This window comes from Zophobas morio, unplaced genomic scaffold (genome assembly GCF_036711695.1).
Source record: "Zophobas morio isolate AGI-343-1 ecotype UQ-CSIRO unplaced genomic scaffold, CSIRO_AGI_Zmor_V1 ptg000222l, whole genome shotgun sequence".
NCBI lineage: Eukaryota > Metazoa > Arthropoda > Insecta > Coleoptera > Tenebrionidae > Zophobas > Zophobas morio.
This window is the reverse complement of record NW_026972326.1, coordinates 316,114-343,556: the sequence shown is the minus strand read 5'-3', so window position 1 is coordinate 343,556 and position 27,443 is coordinate 316,114. Positions and strand designations below refer to the sequence as shown.

The 27,443-nt window shown below is 32.6% G+C and overlaps 3 protein-coding genes across 4 annotated transcripts; 1 reads left to right on the top strand and 2 right to left on the bottom strand.

Annotated features, from left to right (window-relative positions):
* Positions 1 to 319: 319 nt before the first annotated feature.
* LOC135146331 (uncharacterized) lies at positions 320 to 1,916 on the top strand. The gene is made up of 5 exons (XM_064078495.1): positions 320 to 457; positions 510 to 581; positions 668 to 723; positions 1,079 to 1,223; positions 1,833 to 1,916. The coding sequence occupies exons 1-5, from the start codon at positions 365 to 367 to the stop codon at positions 1,836 to 1,838; spliced, it is 372 nt and encodes a 123-aa protein (XP_063934565.1). The 5' UTR covers positions 320 to 364; the 3' UTR covers positions 1,839 to 1,916.
* Positions 1,917 to 1,949: 33 nt separating this feature from the next.
* Positions 1,950 to 3,865, bottom strand: LOC135146329 (uncharacterized). Of its 2 annotated transcripts, XM_064078494.1 has the most exons (9): positions 3,708 to 3,865; positions 3,252 to 3,319; positions 3,097 to 3,191; positions 2,891 to 3,040; positions 2,789 to 2,840; positions 2,700 to 2,730; positions 2,596 to 2,640; positions 2,106 to 2,149; positions 1,993 to 2,055 (listed from the first exon to the last, which is right to left on the bottom strand). In XM_064078494.1, the coding sequence occupies exons 1-9, from the start codon at positions 3,727 to 3,729 to the stop codon at positions 2,035 to 2,037; spliced, it is 528 nt and encodes a 175-aa protein (XP_063934564.1). In that variant the 5' UTR covers positions 3,730 to 3,865; the 3' UTR covers positions 1,993 to 2,034. The 2 variants fall into 2 exon arrangements, with proteins under 2 accessions (XP_063934563.1, XP_063934564.1); XM_064078493.1 differs by having other exon boundaries at positions 1,950 to 2,149.
* Positions 3,866 to 12,424: 8,559 nt separating this feature from the next.
* LOC135146312 (uncharacterized) lies at positions 12,425 to 13,920 on the bottom strand. Its single transcript, XM_064078471.1, has 8 exons — positions 13,852 to 13,920; positions 13,639 to 13,785; positions 13,356 to 13,525; positions 13,135 to 13,302; positions 12,973 to 13,077; positions 12,766 to 12,852; positions 12,654 to 12,714; positions 12,425 to 12,573 (listed from the first exon to the last, which is right to left on the bottom strand). Exons 2-8 carry the CDS (start codon positions 13,757 to 13,759, stop codon positions 12,425 to 12,427), a joined length of 861 nt encoding a protein of 286 aa, XP_063934541.1. The 5' UTR covers positions 13,760 to 13,785; positions 13,852 to 13,920.
* Positions 13,921 to 27,443: the final 13,523 nt, after the last annotated feature.

Sequence of the window (27,443 nt, the reverse complement as noted above, 5' to 3'; positions counted from 1 at the left end):
GCCAAAATCACAAATTAAAGAAAAAAGATAAGTCGTGCTTGAACCATTTCATGCATATATCAACTAGCCCTCATCTATACAAGGGGCAAAATAATCTCTCAACTCTACAAGCTCTTAAGATCAAGTATTATCAAAATGTAGCTAAAACATAAAAGATTGCTGTGTATAAATTTTAAAGTAATCCATTAAATTATTAAAAATTTATTCTACATCAATGCAGAATACAATACACTGATACAATTCTGGACGATAGTGTATAACTACCCTACGGCGTGGTCTTTGTGTATGCTGCCTGTTTGTAAATAGTTGAGGTTTTAGGTTTTACGATAATAGAACGGAATCTTTAAGAAATAGAAATTTAAGGATGGAGGATAACGTTGCGAAGTCATTAGAGCGTCTTTCCTTAAATGCTACTAAAACTGGGGAAGGAAAAACTGAAGCGCGTGATCTTAAAAAAGTTTTTTGAATTTTTGATTTCCGCCGTTCGTCCTCCAAATATTATTCATAAGGTTTCAGAAGGCCGAAATGAAACATCTGAAGCCGACTGCGCTTTCTTATCAGACAGTTCCAGACTGTTTCAGGTTTAGTTTATTTTTATTGCATGCTTAAATAATAGTTTATGTTTATTCCGCAACTTTCTATATAGTAATTTTTTTTATTTTTTAAGCTTATAAAAGTTCATAAGCAAAGAATTAAAGAGAAACAAGAACAGAAAAATCTCAGGTTTTACTAGTTATTATAAATTTAGTAAGAACAGAACTAATTTTTTTTTTGGTTGATTCCCTTCTTATTTTTCTTGGTAACTTTTTTAAAGAAAAAAGTTTATAAAGATTTTTTGTTAAAGTTATTATTTAACAGCTTTTTACTTTTATATCATAGAATAGTATATTGTTATATATAAGGTAGTTAACTTATTTAAGTAATTATAATATTGTTTATAATAATTATTTAGTGATTGCTCTTACAGCTCTCTACAATCGCAATTTACTGTGGCACAATTAGTAGTTTATAAAAATTTAAAGTTTTTAATAAGTATTTTTATACGGGATTAGTCTGTTTATTTTAAATTGTCACTTAGAGAAGTTGAGCTTGCCAAAATAAAAGTTAGCGAAGATCATGTTAATTTAATAGCTAGAGAGTTTGAACTTAATAATTCCCAAGCATCTTATCAGCTCAAACTTCAAGGAGGTGACTTGTTCAAGACTATGAAAGCCCTCCTTACGGTATTAGCCTTTATTTATATTGAATTATGTTGTTTTTAAGTGAACCGGAGGAAATTTTTTTCTACCGAAGAACTGTTTTTTATTGCTCCAAAGACTTATCCAAACAATTTTTTTTAAAATCTTTAATTTAGTTATTGGTTTTATCAGATAACGCCGGAACTGTTTTGGTTAATAAATTTGTGGTTTTATTTTAAAAAATCCTTTCTAACCTCTCATTTTACTTAACTTTAAATAGTTTTCTAATTTAATTTTATAACTTATATAATAATTTTATGATTTATTATCATACTTTTATTTTTTTTGTATATATCTCTATATTTTTCATTTTTTGTATAGTTTCAATATACAATTTTATATTAAGTTTGTAAACAACTAATTAAAACTTGCCTTTTTTATTTCTCCAATTTTTATAGCAGATTTATTTGGAGATATATTTTTATGTAGTCTTATTATTTGTAGCGGTTTTTGTTGCCTCTTTAAGAGCTTGAAGTGTCTTTATCGACTGTATGTACATTAAATTTATAATTTTTTTTACTTATTAAAAAAAAAACTTAAGCAGCTGTACATAACCTTTGCTGTAATGTTTACCCTACTTTCTATATATAACAGGATTGATGATATAAAGTTTTTTACTTTGGCCATCCGTCTCTACTTTCGTCATTGCCAAAAAAATTTAAATTAAATAAATAATACTGAGTTTAATAATTGAAAAGCAGCCCCACTTAATTATTGACTTTTTTCTTCAGAATTGTTTTCCTCTTCTCTCTCTACAAATTCCATTTGACTTTCCATGTAAACGTCATCCTTAAGTTTATTCTCGGAAGCCTCTTCTCTATCAAGAGGCTCAGCCCCGCTGAAGATGAGATATATTATTCCGCCCACCACGTACATCCCTGACGTGATCCCGAACGCAATCCCCCAGCTGTCTACGAAGAAAGTTTATTATTCATCAAACGTTTTTTAGATGAGTCTCAGGAATTTATGAGGAATTAAATTAACTAAATTAAGTTGTTAAAGGTTTTTATAAAAAGTTTTTTATACCAAAAAACTTTTCATTGAGGTTTCTAACTTTTGCAATTTAAAAATTACTTAAATTTTAATAAACAAAATAACTCTGTGAAAAAGTTTTTAGATGTAAGAAACTTTTGATTATGTTTTAGTTTTAAAAAAGTTAAATAAGGCATTGTTATTTTATTATTTAGAGTTAGTATTAGCTAAGAATATTATTTATTGTTACTTTATCATTAAAGTGAATATAAACTCTTGTTGCTGGCCGTGTATTAAGGGGGATTTTTTCAAATTTAAATGTTTTATTATAGATTTCATAGGTATGAATACTTCGAAAAAAGCATTAGGCGTGTAAACTACTTACTTTTTTTTCCCATAAGAACTCCGACTATATTATTTCCCAAAATTCCTTTAGAGAAATTGCTTATATCAACGAAGATTTAATAGTTATAGTTAATAAAATAGTACCTGGGATCGTTGCTACCATGTTGGAGATTCCCTGTTGATAGGGTTTAAAGAATTACTTAATTGAAGCGAACAAAGATTTTTACTAGTACCATTACAAACTCTGGATTATTTGGAGCCACATCTATCATATTGGCCCAGTACCTTAATAAAGCGTGTTATCAAGAAAAATAAAAAAACTAAAAAGACTTCACCCTACAACTGCCATGCGAGCGAAAAACATTGAAGAGCATAAAAGAGCTGTTCCTGTTACTACACTTTTTGTGCCAACTGCAAGTCCGATTAAAAATAAAGCTGGAAGAAATGAGGAAATAGCAGCAAAAAAGCGCCGTATCCAAAGAAGTCTATATGATAGCTTATATAATATGGGGAAAAAATTAATATCTATAAAAGTATTTACCTGATTTTTTTTCTTATAAAAGAAGCTGTGCTTAAGTATCCCGCTAGATAGGAGCCAATTACTCCAAACACATAGGGCAGGCAAGTCGTTAACAACTATGCTCAGTGTTTATTATAGCTCAGTTCATTTTTTTAGTTATTTCAAACATGAAGTACATTTTCTCCGGAAACATGTAGTTCTGACTTAAAATACTTTGGTATCCAGCCGATTAGTACGTACCACCCTTTGAATTTACTTTTAATAACGTTTCCTTTACGACTACTTAAATGGAACACTCCATTTTACGAGTTTTTATCTTATTACACTATTCCTTGTGAATATAAAGAAACCCTAATAAACTATAAGTATGTTTGCTATACTTTCTATAGCTTATACAAAGCGCTTCTTCCTTTTACGCTACCGATTGTAGTAGATGTAACTTAAATTCTTGGCAAAAGTAGTAAGCTTATAAGTTAAATTGATAGCCGTGTGTCTAGGTCAACAAGTTATGCTCAAAATTTATAATTTTAAACATCTTTTTTAGATTCTGTAAACTCATATGGCGCCACGTAAAATGGTAAAAAGTGTCCTAATTTGTTTATTTAATATAAAAATTTAAAAAAATTCTGTACCATAATTAGCAGCAAAATGCATAGCCACAATGGCCCATATTTCTTTGTGCCGTAAAATATTCCACGGAGTAGAGGCCTTTCAGAGTTAGGTATATAGTATTTTAGTTGATTTATATTTAAACAAAACAGTATAATAAGTGCTAACTTGTTCGATGGCTGTTAAATAAAAAAAATTATGAATAGCTTCAAATGGTTAATAGTTTTGTATATGGTATATGCACAACGCCTCCCTCGTAAAGAAGTTTGCCATTTTTGTCACTGAAACCTTTTAACAGTAGTATGGAAAGTTTATAAATAAAAGCGAAAATCTGGTGAGAAACTTCAATAACTTGGTAATCTTTATAAATGAAAAAAAAAGAATAATAGGGTTAGGGCTATGTTCACTGAAAGTATACTTGAATGTATTTGTTTACTGTTTACTTGAAAACCTTTTTTTTTAAAGAGAAGAATTGCAGTTAATCAGATGACGCTTTTTTTTTAAAAAGGTATGACAAAGGATGGTCATAAAAACTCTTATTATGCAGGTTACTAAACATATTAAGTTAAATCAGCACTTTAAAATGATTTCAACCTAACAGGTTTTAAAAAATAAAATGCTTAACAAACGAAAAAAAAACCAAAGTGCTGTTTGTTAATAAGTTTCCGGTATTTAAGTGTAAAAAGGAAAGGAGCAAATTTCAAGGCAAATCTTTACGTTGCGAAGATATTATTTTAGCCAAAACAAATTAAAGTCGCCCGACAGTGTTAACCAATATAAATATCTTGATCCTCAATTATATATATAAAAAACCTTATAAGTAATTATGTATAAAAGGATATGTAAGCTCAATTAGTGCTTAAATAGTTTAAAAAAAGTGTTTGAGTGTAAAGGGGACCTTTAGTATAATGTTTTACGTCATTGCATTGTGTAAACACAAAGAACCAATTGTGTAACATATATGCGGAGGTTGTAGAGGGTATTAAGAAAATTTTCAAGGTTTTCATTGTAAGCTTTTTTTTTTTAAAAATTATTACTGACACCGCTGTCTTATACAAATTATATGTTTTAAAAAAAAACAAATAGACCTTATTTTTTATATATATAAAGGTTAAAAGGAATTAATATAAACGATACATAAAGTAAACTTAATTTTATAAACTTTTACTTTTGTTTTGCTTTGTTAATCGATAAATATTTACGCTTTATCAATACTTTCTTAGTAATTAGAAGTCTACCGAGTAATAATCAGCATTGTAGAGTACTCACTGCTTTACACTAAGTTATCAGCGTTTTTTTTAGTATCACTTACACTCAGCATTTGAAAATTTGTAAGTCTTCCCTCTGTGAGGCAATGCTTCATACACTAAGCAACTTTTTTTAATTTATTGAATTTCAATTTTTCTTTTAAGTATTTACTTTAATTATTAAGAATTACCCACCTTGTAACCCACTTGAAAAATGTTTATTTGAGCATAAATTTTTTTAAAAACTTTACCAAGTTGATGCTTAAAGGATTATATTTAAAGCAAATCTAAGGCTCCATCTTTGGGCTACATTTAATAAAAGTAGGCTAAAAATTAGTAGGAAAAGGTATTAGCCTATGTATACCAACTTAGTAATAAAGGTACTTATCTAATTAAACCCCCTGTTCGTTATCAATAACTAAAAATAGGCTTTCAGAAATTCTTCATCGAGCATAAAGATAATTACAAGATAACTTACCTGACCATGCGATCTTTGAGCGCTCTGCTCGGTGAGTTTTCTTTTTTCCATTTGAGATATGAATCGATTTCCTGAAGGCGTTGAGGATCCAAAAACGGCAAAGAAAAGAAGTAATACCACAGCGTATATATATGTGGCGATAAATACCCTTATTTATTCATTAAAAATAGCATTATATAGTAGGCGGTGGGATAACACTAAATATTACCATTTCCACCCGCCTTTAGCAATTATTATTGGACTTAAAACAAAAGACATAATCGCGCCCCAATCTTGGCCTGAATTAATGATCGCCAACTTAAAGAACTAAAACGGCAAAACAGGAAGCTATTAAACTAGCAGTTAGCAACCCAAACATTGCTGCTTTTAATCGGAAGCCAAGAGCCCATTAACCTGTGCATACAAGGAAAATTTACTCCTTCACCTAGAGTTAAAGACCCTTAAGGTGAAAGTATTTCCATGGTATATATTATTTAATATAAGCATAATGTTTACTTTTAAAATAAAATTTCAACTTATTCTTTTACCTTATAATATCGTTTTTTCTTCAGTTAATAATTTTTTAAGATATATCTATTAATTATATAATACAGTCAACTTTATTACATCCGCTTAACCAGCTGTTGCCATCACCCCACCTTTCTTAATCAATCCCCATAGCTTTACTTTTAAATTCTAATATTAGTTTTTGACTTGTATAAAATTAATGACACAGTGAAGAAGACTGGCTTAATACAAAATTTTTTATATTAATGTAAAGTAGGCAACTTCGGGCGGCCTTGTGGGACTGGTATTTAAAATTAATATTTACCTTAAAAGGATAAAGCTAAAAAATTAAAATTGTGCGAATAAAAAAAATTTATCAGTGAACCGTAAAGACGTTTTCTTTGCACTATATAAAAAAAAGTTTTTATATACACCAGTGCCTTCTTTAAGGAAACACTAGTAGACACAGAAACATGAATTTTAAATTCTAGAGCGTAACACTTATATAATTAAGCATTTTAATAACCTTTTTTAAACTAAAATTTAATTAAAATTTTGTGCGCTGAGAATGCTTTTAGAGCTGGCACATAACACGTGCTCGAGATAGAGAGCTCAGAGGTATAGGTTAAGATTCTATCCTTCCGGATTAGACACCTCAATATAACGGTTACTAAATCTGTACCAGCTCATGATATAGAGGTAAAGTTGTAATTAAAATCATTTTTTAATTCTAGACCATCATTTTACATTGGCCTTCAGATAATATTAAAAATAATAGCTTTGGCCATGTTGCAGTTAATTAAATAATATTAGCAAGCTTACCCATTCCTAATATTATTCTGCTCACCAGAAAACCGGGAAAATTGTGGCTGACAAATATTGCAATAAAGTCAAACGTGCTCCAGATTACTAAACCCGAGATAAGTACTGTCTTCGGTCCAATTTTGGCGGTAAGATAACCACTTAATATCTTATATCGTTTAAAAACTCATTAGAAGCAATATAGTAAGAAAAAGTGTAAAAAATCATACTAATTTTGTGTTAAGTCAATTATTATAGAACTAAAATTAATGGAGAAAAAAAAGTTCACTCTTTTGATCTAACACATTTCTGCAGCCTTACACTAAAAGTTTTTAAATGAACGAAAAATACTCTTAATATTTGCTTTAAGAAACCGCGCATTTACTTTATAAAAACCTTATATGGATATATTTATCAGATAGAACAATTTACCAGTATATACTACTATAATTTATAGAAAACATTTTTAAATTCTTAGAACAAAATAAAAATTCTCACTAAGTTTACCTGATATATTTATTAAAAAAATTAACTATTACTCGCCGTAGCTTAGTTAGAAGGAGGTTGTTCTGTAACCTATAGAAGAATACACCTTAGTATACGTTTAACTTTAAAGCTCCTTTCATTAATTCTCTCAGTTTTTGCATTTACTATTTGGCTCTGGCTCTTATAGTTTGCTTATGTGAGTTTTAAAAATGAAATTCTAAAAGCAAAAGCATGCTGAAACAATAAAAAGATAGATTAAAATTAAAAACTTGAAAGTTTTAAAATTAAATTTGATGCAACATATTGAAAAAGCTTCATAAATTAACTAAAAAAAATTCTTAATAAGAGCCAAACTTAGAAAGCTACTTTCTTAAATAAAATAGGAGAAAGACATAATAACAGAGATATGCTTTGCCAAGGTAAAATTTGAATAATTAACAGTAAAAACCACTTTGTAGGTTTTTTAATAAATTAATTTACGTAATATAAATAGTATTGCCTGTGTTGTTATGTAACCGTAGTAAAACCCGGCCAAAATTTGAGAAAGCTGCTTAGAATTATACATTGCAGTAAAATAGTCGGTAGTAAGGACGACACCAATATTTGAACGGGTAATGTAGTTCTGTAAGTTTAACGCAGTCAGCAAGATGACCATGCATAGCAATAGCCTGTTATTTTTAATTGTTTTACAAAAATCTGTATTGCGATAGAGTTAGTATTTCGAATTGCTATCTACCAAATAAGTACCTTTAATATGTTTATGTGGCATTTTATTTCAATGCAAAAATCAACTCTTCCAAGTAGTATAGAATTTCTTTAGATTTACTTTTTTTTATTTTATATTGCAGTGTCATAAAACATTAAATAATCATCACCTCGCTAACTTATTACAAGCGTCCACGTCTGAGTTACTAATAAGGCTCTAAAAAACCTATATGGAAATTAAGATCAGATGAGTACAGGAACCAAGAAATTAGTTACGGCAGGCCGGCAAAATTGAGTAACTTTTTTAAATTAGACTATTTTTGTTAAAAAAAATGTAAAAATTAAGTTTTCTATAAATAAAAACTCACGTTTTTTTTTGTTTCGGTCCGTTTTAGTACACCTACCATATCCCTCTAAACGTCCTCTGCAACTTTACTAGAATCACACATAAAGATTATGTTTACATATGTGACGTAAGTTTTAAAGGATTTTTTTATATTTAACGTGAGATAGATAAGTTGTGCATATAGTATTCAGTTAGGATTTTTTTAATTCTACTTAGTTAACTGTTGAAGTAGAGAGTTCGTTATTTAAAAAAAGTAATTTGTTCAAAAGTAATAATAAACGTTTTGGACCTTTTAGTTTTGACTCCTTAAATCTAAGCTTAAACGCTTTTACCATTCTGTTGTGAAACGAGAGCCTTGATACTCCAGGGGTGTCCAAAGAGTTGTAAAAAAAACTGGTAAAAAAAAAGTAGCTACTCTGCTGGTACAGAAAATAGAAATATAGACGTATATAAAACATAGAACTTGTATATTGTTTTATCAATATTAAAACTCACTTAACTTGTATAATTAAGAAATAAAATATTATTGCTGAGTAGATTTTCTTTGTTTGACAAAAACAGGTACCTGTAATTTTCTTTCTGATGCTGACTAGATACTAACTAGTTTTGAAATTTATTTAAAAAGTTAAATTCTGTTCTTTTGCTTATTACTTTCGGGTTTGAGAGAAATATGGTTTTTAGTTTTTTATCTGTAAACAGGGCTCTATTTTTATATATATATATATGGGGCTATTTTTAATTTTAGTTGCTCGGCTAATGTAGTATGTTGAATTTTTTTTTTAGTTAATTTTATTATTTAAGGCTAATCACATACTCCAAATGATCTTGTGTATATAATTGTTAGTTAAAAGGTCCCTTATTCTCTATTAATATGTACAAAAAATCTTGTTCTTTATTTATTGTTATATGCAACTATTTTTTTTTCTGATGAAGGGCATAAAAAGATCAAAAGTATCACCGTACCCCTATAAAATTCAAATTTACATTTAGGTGTGTCTTTAATGAAATACACTTAACCCTAGAGCGTTATGAGCGTGGTTAATTTTGCGGTGATTCCCCGGCAGGACTTTCAAATAGAGTGATCAAATTAAGAATCCCGAAATAGAATCGCATTAATCCTTCTAGAGAGTTCGATATATTCCAAGTGTGTGATTCTGAAGCCGGAGCCTCTCTGCTTTTATAAAAGGGGCCTCCTGGGCCCACAAATTATCATTAACTCTATATAAATCAAGAATTATTATTATTAAATGTATTACAATGGACGTAGACAACGCAGACACAAATATGTACCTTCCAATGGCTATTGAGATGCAGAAGGACTTGTTGTCGGACCATTTTTGCACAGCCCGCTCGAATTGGTGGATGATTTTAAATTGAAGACAATTTTTCGGTCTTACTACACAAACTGGAGTAAATTTACCCAATTGTTTAAAAAGTACTACTGCCGTCCCCCACTTCATTGAACAGTGCTGTTGTCGGAGTTAAACGTGCGATGACAGAAGTCTCACATCCATGCAAAGATGACACGTGAAGTTGCGTATCGCCCTAAACGCCTTCCTGAGGAGCTAAAAAAAGGTGCTAGTATGCGATCGTCGGCGTTTCATTTAAGTTATCATGACCTTTTAACACGTTGAAGACAAAACTGGTGCCATATTTACTACACCAACACTTTAGGGAAAAGGCTGAAACAGCGAATATAGTAAGAAACTGAGCAAAGTGTCGAAGGCTGGTTAACAACAATCGCGTCCACTCCTTTAAATTCGTCAGAATCGCATTTATGCATCTCAGTCTCCACATCACAACGGCGATACAGTAGCCGAAAGTAATGAAGACAAAGCGAACCTATTTATTGATAATTTTGCTGTCCAGTGTTCACCGCCAACCTCCTCAACCGGTGATAACGCGCCCTTTGCACCAAGTATTTTCTTAACTAATACAGCTGATTCCCTATTGACGTCTACCACAGATGTGATCAATTAATCGTTAACCGAATTGAAAGTTGCCCGGCCCTGACGGCATTTCTAACCTTATCTTAACAGAATTGCCAGTAGAAGCTATAGATCATCTCTGCTTCCTCCTCAACTCGGTGTGAGATGAAAACTGGTTGTAGTGTTTCTAAAGACACAACCTGGCCTCTGAACCTCGCAAGTACCGACGTAATAGACCGTTGTCGGCAGTAGGCAAGGTGGTTAACAGTTATACCAAATCGTTCGAAGGCGGTTGGCGTCGCCTATAAAATTATACCTAAGTTTCAGCTTTTATTTTAAAAAACATGACTCAACAACTTCTCCTGGCCGCGAGAACTATCCGAGTTTTTCATTTTAGGAAAGCCACTGACGCTGTCTTTTTTTTTTTGACACCGAGTATGGCATAAAGGCCTGTTACGTAAGCTTCACGTTTTGTCGATTTTACGTGACTTTCAGGACGTGCTCCAACCGTACCCAGATGGAAGCTTCTTCAGCGTGCAAGTGAGCGCTTCACCGCCTAGCCATATGCAGCGAGAGCCTCCCAAGGCCTTCCAGTCCGCACTTATTCGCAACTCGCCCTTCAGGCAGTTGATACGATGATTTATTCGTCGTTACTATCACCCATTTTACTACATTAGCACCTACTACTTTATCTGCACGTGCTTGCTAGCTCACGTAATCAGCAGGGGTTTCTTTTAATGCAGTAAAAAGTAAGGAGTTTCTTATAACTAAGGAATGCCTAGTGCTGTCCACACCGTTTATTTTTAGAGGTATTCCGTAGTGATCTCAGGCGAAACCATCTTGGAGTCATCATAAATTCTAACTTGTCGTTAAGTTCGCACGTGGATTACGTAGTGGCAAAGGTTAAGATAGAGACCCCGATGCTACGTCCTCTACTGTGCAGCAAAGTAAGCTTTTGTTGCGCAGTAAATGAAGCCTCAAAGTTATGCATTTGCTGCCTGGGCTTATGGCTTGTCAGCAATAGCGTCTTCGCTTTAAGTGCGACTAAAAAACTGCGGTTTGTACGCAGTGATATACTTCACTGCGAACTAGAGGTTGCGCTGCTGATCACAGTCTGGAAGGTAAAGCCGTCGCCCTTTACGTACGGATAGGTGGATACGATAATCCTTTAGCGGAAGAACTCACCGAGTCATTAGACAGCTTAATTATCGCTTTCTGGTTACGCATATTAGTGTCATAATTAAATGCTAACATAAGAGTTTAGATTAAATAAGGGCCCATGTAAAGTTTTAAGATAAGAACTTCACTTGTGCTCTTAGGCTATTAATCCTGTTAGAAAAACCAAATGTCTTGAAAGCTGAGTTCAAACTTTTTTAAGAAACTAATGGCCTGCTTAACACTTATGAAGTGAAAAGGTTTATTTTGATAAAAAAAAAACTGGCAAAATTTAAAGGTGGTTGCTTTTATAGGGACGCATACTTGTAATAAGTATAGAAAGAGGTTTGGAAAAGGGTTAGTGAGTATAGCCAAAATTAAACTTACATTTAAACGTGGCATTTATTTCATAATATATAAATTTAGTAAAATACATTTTATTTAGCTTACATGTCAATTAAAAATTACTTTACGATCCATAGTAACTAATGAAAGTATAAAGTGCCACGCCAAGCCTTTATTGAAGAAACTTAAAAGTTTGTTGCGAGATCATAGTAGTAATTGATAACTGCCTCTCCGCGCATTTGTTTTATAAATATTTACAAGGTAGTATTATTATGTTAAAAAGACCTTTTCACATTAAAGTTTATGTTAAACCAGTTATTCTTTCCAAGCCAGCTCTTAGTTGCGCTAAGTAATAAGCTACGTTGGGTGAAACTCAGTAGGCAATATTAAGCAGACCAAAAGTGCCAGTTAGAATCCTAAAAACTCGGGTGGAAGACAATGTGTAGAACGCGCTCGTAGTGTATCAAAAAAAAAGGAGAGGGGAGGCAGAATAATGCTATGACAGCTTGTAAAAAAACCATGCTGAAAACCAAAGCCTTTTTAGAAGGGCTCCTCAAGCTCTAGCAGAGGAACGTATTACTCGAGTTAATAACATAAATCCTATCCGTTGGGGAAAAAAAAAGTCCCTTATTTAGTGCCCCAACCTATAATAGCAAGAGGAAAATCTTTTTCAGAATTTAATAATTCTAAGATGAGTTTCAAACGAAATTAAAATGTAAATAATGAAATAGTACAAATCTTTCTCCTAAAGGTAAAAAAAAAATTAGTCGTTTTTATTGAGATGCTGCAGTAATTCTGATTCCTCCTCTGGAATTTCAGTTCTAATAAGATCCTTCTCCATAATGCTTAACTCACCAACGTGGGGATCCCTATGGCTTTTACCAACGAAATCCCAAAGAGTAAAAAATTGACCTTAAAGATTCGTATTTAAACAATTTTTTATAATAGTTATTAGTGCGGCGCACTTAAGGTTAAGGATAAAATAAAGAAACCGTAATTATAATTAAAATGTAGATGATGATCAGTATGATGGGCGGAACCGTTTAAAATATTCTATATATATTAAAATTAAAAAAAGCGGAATAAAAAATTTGGTAACCTTACCTGAAAACAATTTGGAACTAAATCTAAACCGTCATGAATAGACACGGACCAAATGTTCACGAAAACAAACAAAACAAGATAGGTCCACTATTACATAAAAAGATTGGTATGACTAAATAAAAAGTTTATTACAAAAGAAAAGTTATAAAATTAATCTTAAATAAAACAAATATAAATGAATGGTACGAGAGGTGTAAAACACAAGACCTTGTGCAAGGGAAGCATGAAAATAAACATATGGTAGGGTGAGCTTTGCGAGAATCCATCGAGCCAGTGAAATGCGTGCGAAGCGAAGGGCGTAGGGACTAACCACTTTTAAAGCTACAATAATAAATGATAACAAGAAAGGGTAGAACTGGTAATGAAAACCTTGTGATGAGGCTTATGAAAACGAGAATAAAAAATAGGATGATGAAGCCAGCGATGGATCCAGTAGATGGCCATGTCCGACCACAAGATAAACAAAAAAATGCTCAAAATCCAGTAGAGATAACCGTACTCTGATATGTTATCATAAAGTTTTCCATAACCGCGTACCTTGCAGACAGTGGTAATGAGGAAAATATATTATGGGGCCTCATTATTAGTACTTGCAACCAGAAGATTAACGCCGTTGGAATGGCCATTTTCGGAATATTAATTAGCGAAGTAACGATTTCAAGGAATCTCTGACTTTTAATAAATCTTTTGTGCTTCATTAAACTTTTATCAAATATCAAATGATAGCTCAGAGTGGCGAGAATTAAGTACAGGATAGCACCTAAAACAAAAAAAAAATATATCGTAAACTACAAAGGTCAAGCAAAAACATAACTGTTAAAGATAAACATTAAATTCTATAAAACAAAAATTTATAAACTAAAAATCCATAACCTCCAATTGTCACTATAAAGTAAAGAGAAAGTAACTGACGAAGACCATCTCCGCGTTCTAAAAGGCCGAAATAAAGTTTATCAAAGAAAGCATCATCAAATACGTTTAACACTATGTCCATTATAATTCTAAAGACTGCCAGCAGCTCTGACCGAGAGAATAAACTGATATATTAATAAACACAGTTTTGTTAACTCGTTAAAAACAGCTAACCAAATGTTGTGTCCACGGATGCAATGCCTCGGGTTTTCAAAAGTATAGGTCACAACTTTTTTAGCTGGGACAATGCATATTTTCCATTTGCATGGCTTGGCCAGTTAACACCCACTCCACCCATGTTTAGTAGTTTTTTAACAAGCCTTTAAACCGTATTAAGTATACATATGCGTTGACACGCGTAACGCTTTTGGCAATCTGTATTAGATTAACAGTCATTAATTACCAATTAACAACTTCTGACCTTTAACAGTAGCTATCATACGTGTTCTACCCTATACCTAGACCGGTACGTTATTAATATACTCGTATAATCCTTTACTTCGTACATTTACTTTACAAAAAAAATAGAGAGCAACTCAATACTTTTAAATAACTAAATAGCTTATTCAATTTTCGAATAAAGCCCTTTTACTTTCTAATCAATGTAAAGTAGTTCAACTGGGGCTTTTATATCATTTGATGGTAGTCATTTTTATAAGCTTCTAAAGAATCTTATAAATTATAAGGAAAACTATTTCTTTTCCTAGGGCATATAATTAAAATCTTTCATTTTTATTTACTTTTTGTACCTGCGGTCCTTACGTTTACATAATCGGCCTTAAAGCGAAGAATTTGCCATTTTAAAAATTAAAAAGTAATTAAATTACTCTACTTTGTAGAGCGCCTACAATTATTTAATAGTAGGTCCTAATGCTCGACCGGGTCGTAAAAGACCGAACTTACGAGTACTCAAAAGGGTAATAGCATACACGTTAGCTTTAAGATTGTGTCAAAAAACAATCTCATGTATATATATAAAGTTTAGCCCCCCAACCCATGTATAATATATAAAGCCCATTGCGCGGAAAAAACTTGATTTTGGAATGGTTTTTTTAAACCATATCTTATTTTTGTAAGAATGAGGGGAGGGCCGCCTTCATATAATATATACTACTAGATAACGCTATTGTGAAGATAGATTTGGACAATTTAATGCAAACGCATTTTCTTAAATATGAACATTTTTGTGTTAATTCATGATGGAAGGCATTCTAACAATGCTGGAAATCATATTATATATATATAAAGCAAATACTTATTTCGAATAAAATATCCTTTTCTTTTGTTATATTTTTTGCTATCTTAATTTTCGTCTTGTTGGTGTTTGGGCGTACATTTTTTATTCTTTTATATATCCGACTCTTTAGTTTTTAACAGGTTAACAGCCAATCTCTATTTACAATTATGTTCTTTCAGAGCACCACTCCAGCATTTGCAGTAAGTAAATTGAAATCTGTTGAGAACTAGGCAAATTGGAGTATTTACTTTGGGTCCTACCTGATCAGTATAAATGGTATTGAAGCAATTACTAGTACCAAACTTTGCAACAGAGGAAAACTCGAATTGGCATGGCACGCTATTATCACTAGCATTGATCCAAGTTAAATGAATATCGTTCGGGAGGTTTGCGGTTGGGACAAGTTGGATAGCCTTACGAAGCCATTTCAATTATGGCATGCTTTATACAACTAGTTTAATTTTGTCATGGAGGTCATGTATTGGATAGGAAGAGGAGTTTGCAAACATAAAGAAATTGGTGATGAAGATATCAGATCATTAATGGACGAATTAATGTCTCAAGCCCCAGGATGGAAAATCAAAACAACAGTGCAAGGATTAGCGAAAGAATGAAGCTTACTACCGATTTCTGGGAGTCCTATCAAATGATAGTAATGGGCCTCCTTTAAGTTGACTGTACTATTAAAGTGAAATTGTTCTGGATCTAAATTAAGCTTAGAGGTAGTCACCCTCTGCAACTTCGTGGGAGAACTCAGCTCAACAGATATATATTGCACATGAAGATGTAGCCTTGAGCGTTAGCTTGTCAAAGCTGTTATTAAAGAAAAAGGACGAAGGTGTCACGAGTGATAATACTATAAGGCAAACCTTGTAAAAAAAATCAAATATTTTAAGTTTGGGAAAGCTGGGCATTTTGTAAGACAGTGCAGAAACTGAGAAACAAAATAGAGGGCTCTCAAGCGAGAGCTTTCAAGTTCATAAGGACTCAAGTAAGATTAACTTGGATTCGGGTGCTAGCTGCCGCATACTTAACGACATAAGACTTATGAAGGCCTTTGACCCGCCAATGAAAGAGTCATGAGCATAAAGGTTTATTTAATGCCTTAGTTCTCGGAGAATTTTATAGTTAGAAGACTAACTGTATGATAAGAATAAAATAGTAATTTTTAACTCAAAAGAAGGGAAAGTGTATGATAAAGACAGCATGAACCATCTTTTATGTGTAGCATCTCCGGTGTAGACTCCCACCAAAATTTAAAAGGTTGTCACTACCTGGACGAGGTTAGAGTAATACGCTCAATACACCAATGGCATGACATCTTAGGTTCATTAAAGAAGACAAAGAGAATTTCTATAGATATGGCATCAATATAAAAATGGAGAAGCACTCCTCTGTCTCGTGTGCAGAGATGAACCTGCATCGTATGTCCGTGTGAAGAATATAATCTCTTGATTATAGGCAGGCTCCCAGCCGGACCTCATTTGATTACCGATATATTTGGTAGCCCATGCTCGAAGTCACTAGCCGGAGTAGTGTACAGCCTCACGTAGTATGTAAATGTACAAAATTTATCTGATTATACCGATTGATCAAAATCTTCTGTAGCCCTGGCGTTTGGTAAATTTTTAGTTAAAAACTTGGATACAACTTCATAATTGAGAATGTACATTTAGAAAACGGAGCCAAGTTATTATTAATAAGGTTGTTCGAGATATATGTATTCAAAGAAGAATAAGACAATCATCTACATCTCCAGAAACACCTTTGCATGATCCAATTGTAGAACGGTGCAATGGAATTTTAAAAGAAATGGCTTAGGCCACGAATTACAGAGCTATATTATCATACTCTTTTTGGGCTGAAGCTCTTAACCACGCTGCGTTTGTTACAAACATACTTGGAAGTTGGGAGAAATTTCATAAAACCATAACAAAGATAGACTTTCATTAATGTTTGGCGCACCTCTGTCTTACTGGCATGAGAGCTATGGAAAAAGACAGCCAACTTTAGAAGGGGGCTACTATTGTGTCTTGTTATAAATACGTGTGGGGTTGCGCACGTATATATGAGTATTTGACCAAAAGAGTTATAAAGAGCAGAAGCTTAAAAATAATTGATCACAGTTCTGCAGTTATTCTCACTGCTTTTGATAAACCTTAAAATTCTTGCCAACTTGACCAAGTGCTTCCCACATTATAACGAGTAAAACCGGATACTTCAGTTAATAGAATGAAATCGACTTCACTCAAGAGGAGGAGTGGAACTTCGCTGGCCAAAATGAAAGCCAGAAAGAAGGTACAAGCAGGTTTCGAATCGGATCCAGAGGCGATGTACATGGTTTTCCTATAAAGAGGTGAAACCAAGTGGTTCTTTGGGGCGATGCAGGATAATCAAGTTTTGGATGGGAAAGCCATATACACTACGTTTGACGACGGGGGTATTGAAGATATACCAGAAACTGAGGAAATACAAGAGACGGACAAGGGCAAAGTCGCTATTGGCCAGGGTCCAAGAACACCTCGGGGGGGTATAACCTCCGAGGGATGGAAGAATTCGCCGTTAACGGAACTCAAAGCTCTCGAGGAGTCTGATACCTGAGAAGTTACTGAAGTGCCTGACGGAATTCCTATTAAATCGACCATATGGAAGTTTTCAATAAAACCGGAAAGAAGGCTAAAATCCAGGTTTGCGTGCAAATTAAGGGCATGGATTACATTGAAACAACTCCCCTCCTTAATCTTCCAGGGAGTTGTGAGACGTCGAAGCATGCGCAAATTAGATGAACTATCAACGATTACAATTAGGTGTGAAGTATGCATATGAGCATACCAACATGGTTAACACCATATACCTAAAATTTCCAGTAGGTTCCACACATTGATTCACCTTGGTGGATGGTAATAAATGTCTTGAACTATCAAAGGCATTAAATGATACAAAAACAAGCCGGGTTATTATGGTTTAAGCACACAGCGCACAAGCTCATTGGACTCAGTTTCAAAGAGATGAAAAACTAGCCTTGCCTGTTTATATATCGCCGAAAAAGCTCAGTTGTGATAACCATTATCTACGTAGATGACTCCTAAGTCTATACTATCGAGGAGAGCCGGGTCCTTGACCTAATGAAAAGATTTTTGATATCCGCGATGTCTCCAAAATCGTTACTCCTAGGACTAAATTAGTATTTCGATGACCGTTTATTATTGACCTAAGAAAAGTTTATCAATTAGCTCTTATTTAACTAGGATTTAAATGAGTAAAAAGCCTGTGAATACCCTATGCACAACGTTACTTGGGAAAGCTAGAGTCAATCTCAGAACGGTACCCGTACCAAGAGTTAATAAGACCAAACCAAACTGAGTTTCCTTCTATAGCAACATTTAGTATCAGTAATTGCTTCAATACCATTTATACTGATCAGGTAGGATCCAAAGTAAATACTCCAGTTTGCCTAGTTCTCAACAGATTTCAATTTACTTACTGCAAATGCTGGAGTGGTGCTCTGAAAGAACATGATTGTAAATAGAGCTTGGCTGTTAACCTGTTAAAAACTAATGAGTCAAATATATAAAAGAATAAAAAATGTACGCCCGAACACCAACAAGATGAAAATTAAGATAGCAAAAAATATAACAAAAGAAAAGAATATTTTATTCGAAATAAGTATTTGCTTTATATATATATATATATAATATGATTTCCAGCCTTGTTAGAATGCCTTCCATCATGAATTAACTCAAAAACGTTCATATTTAAGAACATGCGTTTGCGTTAAATCGCCCAAATCTATTGTCATACAACTACATTATTATGTAACCAAAGACGGATCGCCTCGTAATATGGTTAAAAGAAATTTTTATGGCCTGGAGAGACTTATAGAAAGAACTCTTAGGAAATCCATGTTTTCTATTGGAATACTGGTATAAAGCGATTCTATATCTAGTGAACAGATAATATCACTACTTTCTAATGATATAATATTATTTGTTTTTAAGATTTCTCGGCAGTTAACCTTGGAGGCGTTGCTAGATGCTATGATACATAAAAAATGTAAGATTATTGCACTAGCGAACCACATATATAAACATATAAACAATAAAAAAGGTCGACTGATTTTTATGGTATCTCGCGCTTTCCTGCTTAGTTGTTGTTCGTTATGTCAGCAGGATTTAGAAATTTATTAAAACTTAAACCAAAACCAAACAAACAAACTAGAATAACTTAATTAGTGATCTAAAGGGTTACTAATAACTCGAGGCTCTACTTATTATAACCTTATTACTTTTATGATATAAAACTACTGACTGGATTAATTCTTTCATGACCTAACTTGCGAATTATAGGCATGGCATAAAAATAACTGAGGACCTTTTTTCTAAGTCATGGATTACTATTTTAAAAAATTTAATATTATAGTTATCCTTCGATGATTTTAGGTTCAAGAGAAGTCCGTTGTAAAATAACGTAACTTTTTTTTGTCTGTTTCCGTTACTTTGTAAACATGAGTTTAAATTTTATAACAGGGCTTCTTTTGCCCCCAGCTAGGGTAAGGTTCACCACTTTCTATTTAAATAATATGAATGGTAGCAAAATAATTAGTATAGTTACAATTCACCTCTAACAAAAATGGCACAAGACAAACATTGTAGGGCAGTACTAGGGATAAGGTTTTCGAAAACGAGGTTGGTAGAATTTGGTGCGCCATAGGATCCAGCATGTATTTATATGGGACACTAAAGGTATTATAATTTTTTTATTAAATGGAAAAGCTACCCTTTTTATTAAAAAGTATTAATTTCTGGCCCATTAATGATGGTTTACTCATATATTAATTGAGGATATTGTAAACGTTTAGCTTTTTACATACGAGAGGGGTAACTTTTTTGGATCCATTAAATAATACAAAGATTTTTATCTTCTCATTAATAGATTTTTTAAGCTTATATGAACTTAATTTGGGAACTTTTATTATAAATTTACTAACAATTTACGATTCTTTATACTTTTTCACATCGCTAATATACAATTTTTTAAGTAATTTCTGAATAAAAGTTATATTATTACAGTTGTTTGTTTTATTTATATTATTTGCTAACTACGACACATTGCTCTGGCATCCTCTAAATTAAAAAGAAAGAGGAACGAAATTTTTGTAGACGTAACAAACATTAAATAACCTTAAACAGATTTATAATAGTAAAAATGTTATAAAGCAATTATTAAATGCGCATATTTCTTAAATGTTCATATACTAGAAATTATTTTAGCAAGAAATGCTATATTGACTAAAGTTGTTATAACGAGGTTAGATTAAACTAATAAAAACATACGTTAAAAAAAAGAACTTAGTCTTTTTTCTCAAAATCTTTTTGAATTTTTAAAAAATTTTAAGTAGTGAGAATTTAACCTTAGACTAACAAAAAATAGTATATTTGCGGTGAAAGGGCAACTTCTAAATCACTTAAATTGTTGCTCAACATACATGCTTTAGTGTCCAGTAGCAATTTTCTCAATACCGTTGAAAAGGTTTTGTTTTATAGCTAAGCGGGAACAAAAATTAAAAATGCTAAAGATAAGCATAGATTTTACGATTAGAAGTTTACAATCATTTTTTGAAAAGTTTATGTCATTAACAATATTTTGTATAGTTGTTCAATATCTCCAATATGAAAAACCATCTTGTAACAGGGCATTCAGTGAAATTTTATACCCATAGAAAGTGCAAATTTACTCCAAGTCAATCGGTGGCCTGGACACCATAAGCGGAAAAAACAATTTTAACTTTTAAAGTAAAAAACATTCGGTGTTATGCAAGCATTATATCGTAAACAAATTTTAAGAATTTATTTTTTTTATTAATTTTTATTTTTTCAAGTTATAAACTTTTTTAAGTTTTTATTACATTTTAGGGAGTATTTATATATTTTTTAAACATTTCAAGTTTTAATAAAATTTTTATTGAATATTTTTCTTTTTTTATTACCTTTTTTACTGATTATTATTATTTTTTATTTAACTGTATAGCTGTATCTACGCATCCTCCATAAGCGTTTATTGCGGGTCCCGGAAATATTCCCTTTCTAGAGTTGGGGTGCACAGACGTATAGTAAGTTTATTTATTTTCCTAGTGCTCGATAGAGTTAAAAACTTAGGATACTCAAGCTCTAAGTCAGGAGTAATTGCACATATTTTCCGTCATTCGCATTTTGCGTATATGGTAATTTTGCTCTGTGATCCTGGACTTAGCCCCCTTCAAAATACATTAAAGCTTTCCTTAGTCGAGTTATAAAATTTTATTTGGAGATTTAAATTATTGTTTTATTCTTTTTTTCACACATATATCAAAGAAAGTTTAACTTGTAACTCTGTCCCGTTATCTTCTAAACATTCTCAACGATGAAGTCTAAGGAAGTTTACAAAACGCCATAGCCACTGTAGATTATGAGGCAGTTAGTATAATTTAGACAAACCGGTTAGTGACTTCGGCCATGACCCGCATTAATCAATATCTAGGAGGATCCGGCAAGAAACCCATAGTAATCATTATATTTTGGTCTTCGCACAAATTTAAATTGAAAGTTTATTTCCGCACATTACTTGCATGTAAGTTTCTTTATTATGACGTAAATACAGCATTAATAAAAGAATTCTTTTAGTTTATTTTCCTCAATATGCCACAAATTATCATATGTATAGTGCATAACCTCTAACTTCACCCAGGTAATACCAACCGTTTAAATTTCTGCTAGTCATAACTGGTGATACTCCGCATAAAAGCTGGGTGATACTTTCTTTGTCAGAGAATTTTCCTTCTCAGAGTTAGAAATTACTATTTGTCCTCATCACACAGTTGCTCACACTGGCCAGATTTCGACGCATAAAGTGCATAAAGTGTCTTCTTATTACTTATTATCCGACCTAAGGCTGGTATATGACCTTTTATGTCCATGACTCGTTCATTAGTGGAGTGAAAATCCTTTATAATTTCCAAGATATTAAGAATACGGCAGCTAGCACCCAAGTTAATTTTCTTATATTCTTAAAAACTTGAGAGCTTCCGCTTAAAAGTTCTCTCTCAGAATTCTTTGTTTCTGCATTGTTCTGTAATATGCCGCCCAGCTCTTCCACAATCAAAAAATTTAAATATTTCATAATTTTTGCTCTTTTAGGCTTCACCACTTGCCATACTACTGGTACTTCCATCGTCCTTTTTCTTCGAAGATAGCTTTGACATGCTTGCACTCAAGGTTACATCATTTACCCCACGCTTTCTTTGAGTTGTAATATACCATGGAATTGCAGAGGTTACCTTGCCCCCAAACTTAATCTGGATCCATAACAAATTCGGTTTAACAATATGTTTTGCTTAGAGGATGCCCCTACACGTCATTTGGTAGGGTTTTAAAAAAACTATTTAGCTTCACCCTTTCGCTAGTTTTTGCATTTCTTACCTTGGTATTCAGTTCTAGAGCTTAAGATATTGATGCGGTTCACTAATGATTTAATATCTTCCTCCTACAGTTTTTTTTTGAGTTCGCAAACTCCTCCTCCAGAGCTAAACAAAATTAAACTTTTTGTACAAAGCATTCCTTAATTGATATGGCTTCATAGGGCTTCCTGTGAAAATGGATTGAACAAAAAGGTTTCCTTTTAGTTAAAAAAAATTGTTTATATGCACCTTAAAGAATTAGTCGCATCCATATAATCCGAGGGAATACTAACCTTTAATAAATATATCTTTTTCTTATTTCTTTTCTTGTTCTTTTTTCTATGTATTCGTTTTATTGCGTGTTCGTGAACATATATATATTCTTATTTAGTTACTACATAACAACACTGCCCAACCTTTCAAAATTGCCTAACCTCCCGAACGATATTAATTAGACGCTGGTCAACGCCAAAAATAGTGGCCTGGCAAGCCAAACCGAGCATTCTTTTACCACCACACTTAGTAACAGTAATTGGTTCAATAGCATCAATGCTGGCCAGGTAGGATATCAAGTAAAATTTCTAGTTCATCCAGCCTCCCCAGACTTCAATTTACTTACCACAAAAGCTGTAGCAATACTTTGAAAGGATACAGTTGTCAATAGAGCTTGTATGTTAATTTGTTAAATATAAGATACTTAAAATATTAGTGAGAAAATATATATACAAACACGAACAAAAACGAATAAAAAGAAAAATAACACGAAAAGAAAGAAGAAAAAAGCCTGTTTATTAAAAGTTAGTATTTTTAATTAGATTATACGGATGCGATTATATATTCTTTTAAATTTGTAAAAAACAAAGAAATATATCCATATAAGGAAAATAACGCAAACATTATATTCAGCGCCATTTTGTAAACAGCTTACGTAGTAGAAATGCTTAGACCAGTCAAAAGTTAATGCCAACTTTATCTTACACCCGTACCACTGCAAATAAAACACCAACTAATTGAAATTGCTTTCAATATAATAAAGCGAATTCGTTAGAGGAGGATATCAACGTATAACAATTTTTTGGTGTTCTCTTTCTTTAAAATTAAATTTGTAACAAATTATAATAATAAAAAAAATTATTTTTTATTTTCCATTTCTAAAATAAGATTGGAGAATACATGTAACCTCTTTTGCAGTGCAAAATAGTGTTTAATGGTATAACTACCCTTTTGTTCTGTAATTGAATAGGAGTGGCAATTTAAAAGAGATTTTTAATGCAAATTTATTTTATGTTACAACAAAACTAGGGACGAATTTTAAATATGAGTTATAGAAGAATTATAAAATTTAACATCAATTTTTTTAAAAACTTGATTTTTTGACTTGTACCTCCCTTCCTGCGTACGCGCTAACTATAAATTTAGTATAAAGAAAACAAAATTTTCAACTCTGAAATTTCTGGAAATTTGATTTTACTACAAAAACAGTTTAAGAGGTGACTTAATACAGATGAGCACGAGTCCCAGAATAATTACTGGCAATGACGAACCCACAATTAGCAAATATAATGAAATTATGAAAATTTATAAAACAAAAATAGAAGCTCTTTAACATTATTAAATATAGAAGATAAGATCAAGAAATATTCATAATACCCTAAAGTATATACAGAAAAACATACACGTACATTTGAACGAAGAACAATAGCCATAATAAAAATTAATAAAGCAAGATAAACCAACCGTAAATATATTATAACAAAATATTTCGAAGGAAAGCATTTTAATTTTTTTGGTAGTGGCTATTTTAATCGATATCTTATACAAATATAGCAATTCTAATTCAACTTGTCCTAAATAGAGCCAAATTTAACATGTTTATACAAATATATACGAAACTCATTTTAAGGTTTTGGAAAGGTATAAATATGGTCTCAGCCCAGAGATTAAGGTGTAGCAGCTCGAGGGGCTCCTGCGGGCTGTCTATACCTGCTGGTGGTTCCTAGCGATTTCCTACCGTACTAGACCAAATGGTGTGGGAGTTCGAGCTAGATATCTACCGCACTTCCTGTTTTTTGGGAGGGAGTTACTATTAGTTCTATAACGAGCGTACACTGGTAAGTGCTCCTGCCACAGCCCGTACAGGAGAGTGGATTTGAGTTTAAACGACTTAGGGTCTCCTGCAAAGAATGTTCGTAGTATTTCCAATGGCTAATAAAAAAAAATATTAAAGTCCTTTTCTTCAAACTTTAAGTATCTCTTTAATATATAAAGAGCTTTTGAAATTCACGTTAGTAATAAGCGGTAGGGTGATACGTATCAAGGGTGCAGAAAATTTTCCTTGTTCAAAAACCGTAATGACACATTCCCTCAGAAGCCTTATTGACAAACAAGTGGAGGCCGACCTGTTGTCCAAAAGAAATGGAATTGTGTTTTTTTCAACAATAAGGAAAAATTTTAAATATAGCGAATTATTTTATATAGAAATTGTTCTTGTCAGGTAATATTGTTGCAAGTAATAAAATTACTAAGTAAGCAAACTAATAGGCCTGTAATTACCTGCAGCTTGTGAGGGTGTGGATATTTTAAAAACCGGTACAATTGTAGCAAACTTCAAGAGTCAGAAAATACTTTAAACCCCACGTGATCAAAACAGCAAAAATTTGTTAATTCATTTATTTTAATTGATTTAAGTAAACAATAAATAATTTAATCTTCAGAAAGAAGGTATTTAAGGTTATTAACAATAAACTGGTTACAGGAATCGAATACACAAGTATATTAACAGAAATTTTACTTGTAGTTTAAATACCTAAGAGGTTAACAGAATTATTCGCAATGAAAGATTTTGCATTAGAAGACCAGAAAAACAAGCAACGATAAAAAAAATTTATGATAAAATATATTTTTTTATTTTTATTTGGCTTCTGCTTACTTAATAAGAGGGTATAACCAATTTGCTAACTAGAGTTCTACATTGATTGAAAGTCTCAAGATACTATAATAAGAAATTTTTAATCTATAGCACCACGAATTGTTTAAGTTATGATGTGTCAAATAATCATTAAGTAGTAATATTGGTAATTATAGGGTTTATAAAATATATTATCTAGTTTTAATGGTAATTTAAGAGAGATATAGCTTGTGGCGGTGTAATTATTGATCAGTTACTAAATACTAAATAGTATATCTTACACAAACTTAAGTCGAAATGTTCAGTTTGGTGGTAAGTTCATTACTTCTTTTAGTCATCTTTGGTAAGTAAAGCACATTTACTACTCTAAGAGCAAATAAAGTCAACTTTATAGAGGATATTGACGCCATTTAAGCAAAATATATCTCCATTATTTGGGTAGTAAGAGAAAAAATTTATTCTATGGAACAGTTGTTAAAAATTTGGTTTACTGCTTAGTAGAGGATAGTCGAGAGAGAGATAAAACAATAGTCAATGAGTTGTGTGAGGGCTCTAAGCCCTATTTTCCTTTAGTTTCACAATGATGGGGAGTTCAACTTTATTTTTTAATGACAACATATTAAAAAGAGAAATACCTTGTCCAACCCATTTCTTACGCAACCTATGGTCTTCTGCATACAATAAAATTACATATTTAAAATGAAAATATATGCATCCTGCATTTAATCAAGAACACGTCATTACAACCATAGCAGAAAATATAGAAACTGATTTGGACGAATACTGGGAAAACTATTTACATAGTAATTTAACTCGTGTATGTTTGACAGTTATAAAAATCGTTTAAAAAACTCTCCTTGAGCAAAAAAAGAAGGGTTTATAAAATCAAAAGCTTCATTAAAAGAGATTAAGTAAATTTAATTGTTTTTTTTGTTATATACTCCAGTACTAATGGATTACTTATAGGAATGGAAATAATTCCACTGTTTAATCTAAAATGACCCCCTGGTATTTATTTGGCTTGGGGAATCAGGATATTACCTTGTTATCGAAGGTGAGCGGCAATAACGGTGCTAATGCCCTTCTTCCTATGAACAGGCTTTGCTCTTTTCCGCAATTATAGTACTTTTTTAATGTCGACACTAGTTGGCAAGCATCACTAGGTAGATTTGCGGATTTTGGAGCGATAAGGCAGGCGGCTTTGATGTAGTAAATCGCCATCTTATCTGCATATAAGACATTCCGCAACTGGGTGTCGTCAAGGCTGTGACAAGTTTGCGCGCATAAAGTGCAAAGAATAGGGGTTATAGAGGCGATTCTTGTGGGGCTTTGGCTATAGGTGTTCATAGGGATGAGCTCGCAACGCCAAACGATATATCGAAAACGCAGTCCTTAGGGGTAAGAGTTGATCACCTTATAAAGTACAATAAGGGAGGGTATGGCGTGCTATATGTTAAGCTAGTCCCCTTGTGTCAAACTCGGAGAAACGCTCTTTCAACCTCAAGAAAGAAGGCTCTTGTTACTTTAATTGATACTTTAATAAATGATTTTCCTCTTCCTAAGAGTGGACGTCCACACTTAGGCGAGGTGGGAAAATCTAACAAGACTGAAGTGGGGGCATTCATTGCTTTTTGATAGCATTATCAGCTTTGCAAGGGGTTGAGACAGTTATAATTACCCTCAACTTTACTAAACCGGGGCCCCTTCTCTGAGCTTGCAATTTATTAAACCTCATAGCAAACCGCTCACGATGCAAATGAATTGAGGCTACGCTAAAAAACGCAGAGCACGTGCCCAGTAAGCCAGCTAAGTCAGGCATAATGGACGGGCTTAAGATCGCCGTAATCAATAACAATATATGCACCTTCTAAGGGCCATTGTGACGCTGAAGGAACTATTATCCAATCATTTTCTTGACCTGCTCTAATTGGTTGATGAACCGGGAGCATTAAGGACGATTTGGAGCAAATTTACTCAATGCTCGGAAAGGAGCCCCTGGCGTTCCGACATTATAAAAAATATCCTCTTTACTAAAAAACGCCTTTCCTCAACGCAACGACGACACGTGCAGTTGCGTGCCGCCCTAACCAAAGGCTCTAATATGCGACCGTCGGCGCCTCATCAGAGTGGTCATGGCCTTTCAACATGTTAAAGACAAACTGATTTCAACCTTCTTACCGAGATAATAA

Excerpts from the sequence above, each read along its gene's own strand:
- LOC135146331 (XM_064078495.1), top strand. The coding sequence starts at position 365 with ATGGAGGATAACGTTGCGAAGTCATTAGAGCGTCTTTCCTTAAATGCT. Across the intron at positions 458-509 it reads AAGCGCGTGATCTTAAAAAA|GTTTCAGAAGGCCGAAATGA; the intron begins GTTTTTTGAATT and ends ATTATTCATAAG. Across the intron at positions 582-667 it reads ACAGTTCCAGACTGTTTCAG|CTTATAAAAGTTCATAAGCA; the intron begins GTTTAGTTTATT and ends TTATTTTTTAAG.
- LOC135146329 (XM_064078493.1), bottom strand. The coding sequence starts at position 3,729 with ATGCATTTTGCTGCTAATTATG. Across the intron at positions 3,320-3,707 it reads GCATTTTGCTGCTAATTATG|GGTGGTACGTACTAATCGGC; the intron begins GTACAGAATTTT and ends GTAAATTCAAAG. Across the intron at positions 3,041-3,096 it reads TTTATAAGAAAAAAAATCAG|ACTTCTTTGGATACGGCGCT; the intron begins GTAAATACTTTT and ends GCTATCATATAG.
- LOC135146312 (XM_064078471.1), bottom strand. The coding sequence starts at position 13,759 with ATGGACATAGTGTTAAACGTATTTGATGATGCTTTCTTTGATAAACTT. Across the intron at positions 13,303-13,355 it reads CGTTAATCTTCTGGTTGCAA|GTACGCGGTTATGGAAAACT; the intron begins GTACTAATAATG and ends ACTGTCTGCAAG. Across the intron at positions 12,715-12,765 it reads TAGTTCCAAATTGTTTTCAG|AATATTTTAAACGGTTCCGC; the intron begins GTAAGGTTACCA and ends TAATATATATAG.